The sequence below is a fragment of the Phocoena phocoena genome, chromosome 18 (genome assembly GCF_963924675.1).
Source record: "Phocoena phocoena chromosome 18, mPhoPho1.1, whole genome shotgun sequence".
NCBI lineage: Eukaryota > Metazoa > Chordata > Mammalia > Artiodactyla > Phocoenidae > Phocoena > Phocoena phocoena.
This window is the reverse complement of record NC_089236.1, coordinates 8521650-8533766: the sequence shown is the minus strand read 5'-3', so window position 1 is coordinate 8533766 and position 12117 is coordinate 8521650. Positions and strand designations below refer to the sequence as shown.

The 12117-nt window shown below is 38.6% G+C and overlaps 1 protein-coding gene across 2 annotated transcripts in view; it reads right to left on the bottom strand.

The window, feature by feature from the left end:
- Positions 1 to 12117, bottom strand: part of FRY (FRY microtubule binding protein) — a 251865-nt gene that overhangs the window by 179735 nt on the left and 60013 nt on the right. For both annotated transcript variants that reach the window (XM_065896299.1, XM_065896300.1), the window contains exon 3: positions 370 to 423. In XM_065896299.1, the coding sequence (XP_065752371.1) occupies positions 370 to 423 (54 nt within the window). The remainder of the gene's footprint in view (positions 1 to 369; positions 424 to 12117) is intronic.

Here is a 12117-nt window from a genome sequence, read left to right as displayed (position 1 = left end):
ATTCAACAAAACGCTGGTTAAAATATAAGAAAGCTCTAGGGCAGAGATCTGATCGTCATATGGTACCGTTTTTCCAGAAGAATCTCAACAAGGTTTTGAATGGAAATTCCTTTATCTTTTCTGGTAACCAAAGACTGATGACCTCCTCATATTATTTCAACACTTCAGTTCTTTCCAATTCAAACCAACAGACATTTACTAAACATCTACTACAAGCTGTCACTGTCAAAGCTGCAGGACACAGTTCCTAAGATCACACTCCTGTATCCTCTTTGACGAAGTTCATCAATACACCATAGTGAGCATTCAGCCCTTGCCTTTGTACATCTTCAAACAAATAAAAAGCAGTATCTAATATATATTACATACTTGATCAAACTGGGGGTCTTCTCCACGTTGTAGAGATTTTGTCAATGGCTTTTCCTAGAAAGAAACACAGGCGAGAAAAATTACTAGAGGCTTTTAAATATTACAAAAGAAATGTCATTATTATTAAAATTGTTCTCATCTATTTCTCCCTTTATGGGATGAAGAGACGCCAGTTTTCAAATATATGAGAAACTCTTCCTTACTATTCAAACCTTAAAGTATAGCGTTTGATCATCACCACCAGGATTTTTACTATTCATCTTCACACATTTGACCAAGACATTCAAACCTGATGCTATAAGTGATCCTGTGTTTTCAAAGGAAACCACATAATAAAACCTAGGGAATTTGTTTGAAATTTCACTACCTATCTTGGGACTTGATAGATAATAAAAAGTTGAAAGTGATACACTATTCCAGGTCCTAAGATTTAGAAACAAAATAGGGTATAATTATTACTCTGAAGGATGGACAACCTACAATTACACACTTACTAGGTATAATCGGTGATCTCTGAGCATGATATTTTGGCCTGCGACACATCCAAATCTCTGCAAAAACCATCTGGGAAGTGACAAAGGTCTACAGAAGTAAATTTTCCTAATGATTATTTCTTCGTTTACATTAGGAAGCCTTAACTGACTTTTCAGGAGGGCATTTTGTAACTATTTAGCCTTACCTGTATCTTTCTCTTTTTTTGGAAGTTAATATTGACCCAAATTTGACTTAGGATTAGAAACCACGCAAAAAGTTACACATCAAAAAATAGTGTTTTTGACCTGCACGGAAGGGGAGAGGAAGCGCGTCCAGAGGAGGGCCTCTGGAGAGTGGAGTTCCGGAGTTTGGAGCTGTGTGGCTGACAGGGTCTTGATGCTCTTGCTGGATATCAGGCCGAGTTCAGGACATTGGTCCACCAGAGACCTCCTGGCACCACGTAACATCAAACGGTGAAAGCTCTCCCAGAGATCTCCATCTCAACGCTAAGACCCAGCTTCACTCAACGACCAGCAAGCTACAGTGCCAGACACCCCATGCCAAATAATTAGCAAGACAGGAACACAACCCCACCCATTAGCAGAGAGGCTGCTTAAAACCATAGTAAGTTCACAGACACCCCAAAACATACCAGCGGACGTCATCCTGACCACCACAAAGACAAGTTTCAGCCTCATCCACCAGAACGCAGACACCAGTCCCCTCCACCAGGAAGCCTACACAACCCACAGAACCAACCTTAGCCACTGGGGACAGACACCAAAAACAATGGGAACTACGAACCTGCAGCCAGCAAAAGGGAGACCCCAAATGCAGTAAGTTAAGCAAAATGAGAACACAGAGAAAATACACAGCAGATGAAGGAGCAAGGGATAAACCTACCAGACCAAACAAGTGAAGAGGAAACAGGCAGTCTACTTGAAAAAGAATTCAGAGTAATGATAGTAAAGATGATCCAAAATCTTGGAAATAGAATGGAGAAAATACAAGAAATGTGTAACAAGGACCTAGAAGAACTAAAGAGCAAACAAACAATGATGAACAACACAATAAATGAAATTAAAAATTCTCTAGAAGGGATCAATAGCAGAATAACTGAGTCAGAAGAATGGATAAGTGACCTGGAAGATAAAACAGTGGAAATAACTACTGCAGAGCAGAATAAAGAAAAAAGAATGAAAAGAATTGAGGACAGCCTCAGAGAACTTTGAGACAACATTAAATGCACCAACATTCGAATTATAGGGGTGCCAGAAGAAGAGAAAAAGAAAGGGACTGAGAAAATATTTGAAGAGATTATAGTTGAAAACTTCCCTAATATGGAAAAGGACATAGTCTATCAAGTCCAGGAAGCACAGAGTCCTATACAGGAAAAAACCAAGGAGAAACACGCCAAGACACGTATTAATCAAACTATCAAAAATTAGATTCAAAGAAAAAATATTAAAAGCAGCAAGGGAAAAACAACAAATAACATACAAGGGAATCCCCATAAGGTTAAGAGCCAATGTTTCAGCAGAAACTCTGCAAGCCAGAAGGGAGTGGCAGGACATATTTAAAGTGATGAAAGGGAAAAACCTACAACCAAGGTTACTCTACCCAGCAAGGATCTCATTCAGATTCCACAGAGAAATTAAAACCTTTACAAACAACCAAAAGCTAAGAGAATTCAGCACCACCAAACCAGCTTTACAACAAATGCTAAAGGAACTTCTCTAGGCAGGAAACACAAGAGAAGGAAAAGACCTACAATAACAACCCCCCCAAATTAAGACAACAGTAATAGGAACATACATATTGATAATTATCTTAAATGTAAATGGATTAAATGCCCCAACCAAAAGACACAGACTGGCTGAATGGATACAAAAACTAGACCCATGTGTATGCTGTCTACAAGAGACCCACTTCAGACCTAGGGATACATACAGACTGAAAGTGAGGGGATGGAAAAAGATATTCCATGCAAATGGAAATCAAAAGAAAGCTGGAGTAGCAATTCTCATATCAGACAAAATAGACTTTAAAATAAAGACTATTACAAGAGACAAAGAAGGACACACATAATGATCATGGGATCGATCCAAGAAGAAGATATAACAACTGTAAATACTTATGCACCCAACATAAGAGCACCTCAATACATAAAGCAAATGCTAACAGCCATAAAAGGGGAAATCGACAGTAACACAATCATACTAGGTGACTTTAACACCCTATTTTCACCAATGGACAGATCATCCAAAATTAAAATAAATAAGGAAACACAAGCTTTAAATGATACATTAAACAAGATGGACTTAATTGATATTTATAGGACATTTACAGGACATTCCAGCCAAAAACAACAGAATACACATTCTTCTCAAGTGCTCATGGGAACATTCTCCAGGACAGATCATATCATGGGTCACAAATCAAGCCTTGGTAAATTTAAGAAAACTGAAGTCATATCAAGTATCTTTTCTGACCACAGTGCTATGAGATTAGATATCAATTATAGGGAAAAATCTGCAAAAAATACAAACACATGGAGGCTAAACAATATGCTACTAAGTAACCAAGAGATCACTGAAGAAATCAAAGCGGAAATCAAAAAATACCTAGAAACAAATGACAATGAAACACAGCAACCCAAAACCTATGGGATACAGCCAAAGCAGTTCTAAGAAGGAAGTTTAAAGCAATACAATCCTACCTCAAGAAACAAGAAACAACTCAGATAAACAACCTAACCTTACACCTAAAGCAATAAGAGAAAGAAGAACAAAAAAACCCCCAACGTTAGCAGAAGGAAAGAAATCATAAAAATCAGATCAGAAATATATGAAAAAGACATGAAGGAAAGGATAGCAAGGATCCGTAAAATTAAAAGCTGGTTCTTTGAGAACATAAACAAAACTGATAAACCATTAGCCAGACTCATCAAGAAAAAAAAGGGAGAAGACTCAAAGTAATAGAATTAGAAATGGAAAAAGGAGACATAACAACTGACACTGCAGAAATACAAAGGATCATGAGAGATTACTACAAGCAACTCTATGCCAATAAAATGGACAACCTGGAAGAAATGGACAAATTCTTAGAAAAGCACAACCTTCCAAGACTGAACCAGGGAGAAATAGAAAATATAAACAGACCAATCACAAGCACTGAAATTGAAACTGTGATTAAAAACCTTCCAACAAACAAAAGCCCAGGACCAGACAGCTTCACAGGTGAATTCTATCAAACACTGACAGAAGAGCTAACACCTATCCTTCTCAAACTCTTCCAAAATACAGCAGAGAGAGGAACACTCCCAAACTCATTCTACGAGGGCACCATTGCCCCCATACCAAAACCAGACAAAGATGTCACAAAGAAAGAAAACTACAGGCCAATATCACTGATGAGCATAGATGCAAAAATCCTCAACAAAATACTAGCAAACAGAATCTAACAGCACACTAAAAGGATCATACACCATGATCAAGTGGGGTTTATCCCAAGAATGCAAGGATTCTTCAGTATAGGCAAATCAATCAATGTGATAAACCATATTAACAAGTTGAAGGAGAAAAATTATATGATCATCTCAATAGATGCAGAAAAAGCTTTTGACAAAATTCAACTCATTTATGATAAAAACCCTACAGAAAATGGGCACAGAGGGAACTTACCTCAACATAATAAAGGCCATATATGACAAACCCACAGCCAACATCGTTCTCAATGGTGAAAACTGAAACCATTTCCACTAAGATCAGGAACAAGACAAGGTTGCCCACTCTCACCACTATTATTCCATATAGTTTTGGAGGTTTTAGCCACAGCAATCAGAGAAGAAAAAGAAATAAAAGGAATCCAAGTCGGAAAAGAAGAGGTAAAACTGTCACTGTTTGTAGATGAGATGATACTATACATAGAGAATCCTAAAGATGCTACCAGAAAACTACTAGAGCTAATCAGTGAATTTGGAAAGTAGCAGGATACAAAATTAATGCACAGAAATCTCTTGCATTCCAATACACTAATGATGAAAAAACTAAAAGAGAAATTAAGGAAACACTCCCATTTACCACTGCAACAAAAAGAATAAAATACCTAGGAATAAACCTACCTAAGGAGACAAAAGACCTGTATGCAGAAAACTATGACACTCATGAAAGAGATTAAAAATGGTACAAACAGATGGGGAGATACACCATGTTCTTGGATTGGAAGAATAAACATTGTGAAAATGACTATACTACCTAAAGCAATCTACAGATTCAGTGCAATCCCTATAAAACTACCAATGGCATTTTTCACAGAACTACAACACAAAAGTTCACAATTTGTATGGAAACACAAAAGACCCTGATAAGCTAAAGCAATCTTGAGAAAGAAAAATGGAGCTGGAGGATTCAGGCTCCCCGACTTCAGACTATACTACAAAGCTACAGTAATCAAGACAGTATGGTACTGGCACAAAAACAAAAATATAGATCAATGGATCAGGATAGAAAGCACAGACAGACTCATGCACATATGGTCAACTTATCTTTGATAAAGGAGGCAAGCATATACAATGGAGAAAAGACAGCCTCTTCAATAAGTGGTGCTGGGAAAACTGGACAGCTACATGTAAAAGAATGAAATTAGAACACTCCCTAACACCATACACAAAAATAAACTCAAAATCGATTAAAGACCTAAATGTAAGGTTAGACACTATAAAACTCTTAGAGGAAAACATAAGCAGTACACTATGATATAAATCACAGCAAGATCCTTTTTGACCCACCTCCTAGAGAAATGGAAATAAAAACAAAAATAAACAAATGGGACCTAACGAAACTTCAAAGCTTTTGCACAGCAAAGGAAACCATAAACAAGACCAAAAGACAACCCTCAGAATGGGACAAAATATTTGCAAATGAAGCAACTGACAAAGGATTAATCTCCAAAATATACAGGCAGCTCAGGCAGCTCAGGCAGCTCAATATCAAAAGAACAAACGACCCACTCCCAAAATGGGCAGAAGACCTAAATAGACATTTCTCCAAAGAAGACATACAGATTGCCAACAAACACATGAAAGGATGCTCAACATCACTAATCATTAGAGAAATGCAAATCAAAACTACAAATGAGGTATCACCTCACAGCAGTCAGAATGGCCATCATCAAAAAATCTACAAACAATAAATGCTGGAGAGGATGCGGAGAAAAGAGAACCCTCTTGCACTGTTGGTAGGAATGTAAATTGATACAGCCACTATGGAGAACAGTAGGGAGGTTCCTTAAAAAACTAAAAAATAGAACTAACATGCAACCCAGCAATCCCACTACTGGGCATATACCCTGAGAAAACCGTAATTCAAAAAGAGACACGTACCACAGTGTTCACTGCAGCACTATTTACAATAGCCAGGTCATGGAAGCAACCTAAGTGTCCACTGACAGATGAATGGGTAAAGAAGATGTGGCACGTATGTACAACGGAATATTACTCAGCCATAAAAAGAAACGAAATTGAGTTATTTGTAGTGAGGTGGATGGACCTAGAGATTGTCATACAGAGTGAAGTAAGTCAGAAAGAGAAAAACAAATAGCATATGCTAACACGTATATATGGAATCTAAAAGAAAAAAAAAAGTTTCTGAAGAACCTAGGGGCAGGATAGGAATAAAGATGCAGACGTAGAGAATGGACTTGAGGACACAAGGAGGGGAAAGGTTAAGCTGGGACGATATGAGAGAGTGTTATGGACATATATACACTATCAAATGCAAAACAGATAGTTAGTGGGAAGCCGCCGCATAGCACAGGGAGATCACTTGGTGCTTTGTGACCACCTAGAGGGGTGGGATAGGGAGGGTGGGAGGGAGACGCAAGAGGGAGGGGATGTGGGGATAAATGTATATGTATAGCTGATTCACTTTGTTATAAAGCAGAAACTAACACACCACTGTAAAGCAATTATACTCCAATAAAGACGTTAAAAAAAAATAGTGTTTTACTTTAGCTAATGATGATGTCCCAGAAAGATTCCATTTACATTTTGCTGATCCCAAAGATCCTTTCCCTGACTCGGTTCTCCATTCCTCTCCACTGAAAAGGTGACATATACCCTAAGGTGGATGCGAGCCCCACCCCACCCCATAGAGTCTCTGTTCTTGAAGAGATCGGCTCAGTCTGGGTATCTAAAGCTTTACCAGGAACCATATGAATTAATTGCTCTCATTTGCAAAATACACAGCTTCAAAATGCATATTCACCTAAAATAAAAAGAATGCTGCCTTCTTAAGGGCTAATAAACATTGCCTCTTCAAAGTATATTATACTTTTCCTTTTATAGCACTTACCAAGGGTGATGAGCTGACTGACACCCCCAGTAGACTATAAGCTGCAGAAATGCAGTCCCCTCTATTTTTCCCAAGCACTTAAAGTTACAGGGCAGGGCTCTGCTTGGTAACGGTTAAACATTTGCCAAATTAATCAAAGCTGTAGGCTAATGACGTCCAGTTTCTTCAACTATGAGATCCTCTTATCGGCATATGTGTGTTTTGCTATAAGTTAAAGGAATTTTTTAATATACTTTTTCATTGTGGCAAAATACATATGATGCAAGATTTACCATTTATACGATTTTTATGTGTACAATTCTGCGACACTAAGTGCATTTACAATGTTGTCTAACCTTCACCACTCTATTGTAAGGACCCATTTTAATGTCAAAAATTTTCAAGGAATTCTTAACCATCAAGCATAGACTTATACCCCAAACATACAAGGTAGTAATTCTATCTTGCTGTTTAAAACCATACATAATGACAGAGCTAAAACTATGATTTCAATGATACTTCTAAATGGTTTTGTACTATAACAGCAATACTTATTTTATATACATTAGGAAAGTGGGGCTACATCTACATGGGAAACTATAATGTATTCAGTCAAATGCTAATGGCTGGGACTTCCCTGGAGGTCCAGCGGTTAAGACTCTGTGCTCCCAACGCAGGGGGCATGGGTTTGATCCCTGATCAGGGAACTAAGATCCCACACGCTGCATGGTGTGGCCTTAAAAAAAAAAAAAAAACCTAAATGGCTGAGACACATGTGGATCTGTAGACCCCTGCAATTACTCAGCAGTCCTTACCTTGGGAATCTGCCATCCTTTCATCCTAAAAGATGAGATCCTATCACAGTGGGGGATGGAAGGTGACTCTGTCCACCCACATCCTGGAACGTCCCATGCCTAAAAGTCATTTTTTCCCCACTACTATCTGGGTGGGAATGGTGATAAATATGATATTTTATGCTCACGTATTTGCATACATATGAAGCAAATAGCCTATGGCAAGTCTCACTGTGTCTAGCAAGACAAAGTTAATATGGTATGTTGTTGCTATACTCAAAAGTCAAGTCCATTAGCTAATTACTTGAATTCCATGTCCCAGTAAAACAACATACTTTTACACTAAGTTCTCCTGAACGGTTCTTACACAAATATGCTGTCTTAATCATATTCTTTGAAGACTTAGTTTAAATGTCACTTCCAAGATTAAGCCATTCCCCACTATTCCCAGGCAGAGTCATCTGTTCCTTGTCACACGGCACTTTGCATCTCTTCCTGTCAGCATTTCCACTGTGTTGTAACTTGTCTGTCTCCCTACACTCCTAGTACAGAGTTGAAACTTATTATTAGGGTTTATTAAATGAATATATCCCTATGCATTTGGAAAGGTAGCTTTGGGCACAGAGAATCAAGTTCACATTTTAACATTCCCAAGATTAGCTGTGCATCCACATACATTTTATCAGCGTCAAGAGGTTAAAAACTAGACCAGGGGAAGACAGTATTGCGCTGGCTAAAAAGTAAAGAGAAAAGGGAGAAGGAAGGAAGGAAGGAAGGAAGGGAGGGAAGGAGGGGAGACTGAAAAAGAGGAGAGAAGCAAACTTGCTGAAGCTCAGGAGAGAGCCATCTGAAAACAAGGCAGAGCAATCAGGCTCATGCCCCCTTGAGAAAAGAGATCTGCAGAGGCCTGGTCTTGCTTGAGGTTCTCCTGCAGGAGATCAGCGCATGGAATCTAAAGTCTGCAAGAATCCAAGGTCTGCACATTCAAGACATCATGGGTCTCAAAAAGCATTAAATAAGTAGTAAAATGAAATTAACACAGAGTAAGCAATGGATACTTAAAGAACAAGTAGAAACAGACTATGACAGAGGAGGCTCAAAATAATGGTCTCACTTGTCCAATAAGAACAGTGTGCGTTGTATAGTTTTAAAATTTGTCTTTGTTCTGTATTTTAGTACAGATTTACTTATTTACTAGAGGTTCACTAATTGAATGATGTTTGTTTTTCAAAAATCATTCTAATAAAACAAAACTTTGGGGTCATGGATCCCCCAAAATTCTTAGTGGTCCAAAGCTAGAAGACCTCAGCCTGTGACTCGACCTTGCCCAGAAGCCCTGGCTCACTGAGTGACAGTGAACAGAAGAGATGGGCAGACCAAAAACATCGTGAGACTTGGCATTGAACATCAGGGGTTGCTAACAGCCCAAAGAGAACAAAATAGACATTAAGCCCCTCCTGATGGAAGCAAACACTATGAAATAGTTTTGATAAAAACAAACAGAAAAAAAAAAAAAACCCTGTAACTAACCAAGCCTTTAGATATAATTTCCAATTTTCAGGAAATACAAGAGTTAGGAAAGAGTAAGAGGAATATGTTACACTAAGCCACAGGGATGCAATCAGCAAGACCCCGACTGAAGGAAACTGAAGTAAAAAAAGATATTTTTTCAATAAAAAGTTGCAAAGAGTAAAGAAATGGAGGTGGAGCCTATTGATTTTTGTTTTAAAGGCTATTGCACTATGTGGATCTGATCTGGGGCTGGATTCAAATAATCTGTTAAGAGGAAGTATGACATTCATGAAACCATTGGTGACTTGAACACATTAGATATTTGATGATGTTACGGGATTATTATAATTTTTTAGGTGTGATAATGGTCTTTGTTTAAAAAAGAATGTTTATCTTTTGGAGATACATGCTGAAATACTTAGAGATTAAATGATATGGTTTCTAGCATTTGCTTCAAATACTACTGAGGAGAGGAGCTGGGAGCGTAACAAATTGGCCATGAGTTGATAACTGCTTTTGATGGTCACTGTGTTCATTACACGGTCTTCCCACTTTAGTACATGTTTGAAATTCTCCATAAACAAAAAAACAAACAAAAACTAAAAACAGGGGAAATGATATATCATTTGTGTCACCATGAAAAAAAATTTTTATAATGTCTCAATTTCCAAGATGGCATCAGTCACTTAAAACTGATTTCTATAGTACTTACACAACTCTTTATCTTTTCCTGCTGGAGCTGCAGAAGGAACCCAACCCCACCCCATTTCTTCATATTTCCTGGCAGGATCTGGGTGGCGAGCATCTCGCCTGCTGTGTGAGGAGCAAGCTGCCCTTCTCAGTCTGCACTGTGTGCTTTTCTTCCCCTGAATCAAAGAGCACTACTGTCCCAACCCATCCAACAGGAATTTTCTCCTGTCACGAAGAAACCTGTAGGGGTTTCAAGCATTTCCATAGGAAAAGAGAAAGGTCCCTGTTTGTGCTTCTCAAACCTCGGGACATTCCAACCTCTCCCTCCCTTAAGAAAATACAAACTCTAAAAGCTCTTTGTGCCCATACCTACCTAAAAAGGCCTTTGACTTCTACCTCAATTTTCGAACAATTTCAGTGCATACTAGCTACATTTTCACTTTATAATTGTTTCGCACTGGGTTTCTCTGTAATCTGTAAGAGAAAAGATGGCCATAGTACAGCAGGACATGGCAGTGAGACAAGTCTAGAGAGACTCTTCTGTATCAAAAGGTGTTTTATTTGGGGAATACAAGGGGCTTATTTAATAAATCACTTTCTACCTCTGAAGTTTGTGTGGCCTAAAAAAATCCACAATGTGCCCCACACAGGTAGGACTTCACTAATCTCAAACGACCCCAGTATTACTGTCCTCAGAGATATTTCAATAAACACGTCACCCAGCAATGTCACTAGAGTTAATATGAGCTTATTCAATTTGTTAACTATGCCACCAGCCTTGCTTATGAGATACTATTTTAACATCTTTTAATTATTATATAACAGTTCAGTGCATGGACTTTGGAACCTGAGAGAGTTGACTTTGACTCCTAGGTCCCTTATTGGACCTTACTTAACCTCTCTAAGCTTCAGTTAACTTTTAGGTAACATAAGGATACATAATGCCAACCTATCTCATAGAACCGAAAGATGAATGACACAGAGTACTCAATAATTGAGTCATTACTACTAGTAAAATTCCTTTTAATACCATTATTATTGGGACTAGAAAGATTAAAATGTGTGACCTCTTTCATAATGTTCGGAGCTGAAACTAAGTTCCACCTCTTTTCCTGGGGCAACGCATACTCCCACTAACGTTAATTAAAGCTTTAATTTTACCTTCCTGGAAGCTTCCAAGTGTAACTAGAAAGCTGTATTACAGAAAGTAGGAAAGAAACATAAAGGGTAATTGTCCCTCTCTCTTAAAAAAAAAATCTAACATGACTACAGTGACTTTAATTCTTAATATGTAATTTAGAGGAAACCTTTTAATTTAATGGTGGGATGCTATAAAAGCAACCGAGTTTAAAAAAGAAAAAAACACCAAACTTCTCAAGTCTTGAAACTAGTGTTTTTGATTATAAGAACTTGTTTATGCATCACTGACTTAGAATTTTGATACCATCAGCAGTGAAATTTTATAATACACATGTCTGTTCTGAGTAGTCAACAAAAAATTTTCAGATCTGAACTTCTGCAACTGGGATCCCTCTTCACCAGAACACAGGGAGGATGCAACTGGGATCCCTCTTCACCAGAACACAGGGAGGATGCAACTGGGATCCCTCTTCACCAGAACACAGGGAGGATGGGATCCCTCTTCACCAGAACACAGGGAGGATGCAACTGGGATCCCTCTTCACCAGAACACAGGGAGGATGGGATCCCTCTTCACCAGAACACAGGGAGGATGCAACTGGGATCCCTCTTCACCAGAACACAGGGAGGATGGGATCCCTCTTCACCAGAACACAGGGAGGATGGGATCCCTCTTCACCAGAACACAGGGAGGATGGGATCCCTCTTCACCAGAACACAGGGAGGATGGGATCCCTCTTCACCAGAACACAGGGAGGATGGGATCCCTCTTCACCAGAACACAGGGAGGATGGGATCCCTCTTCA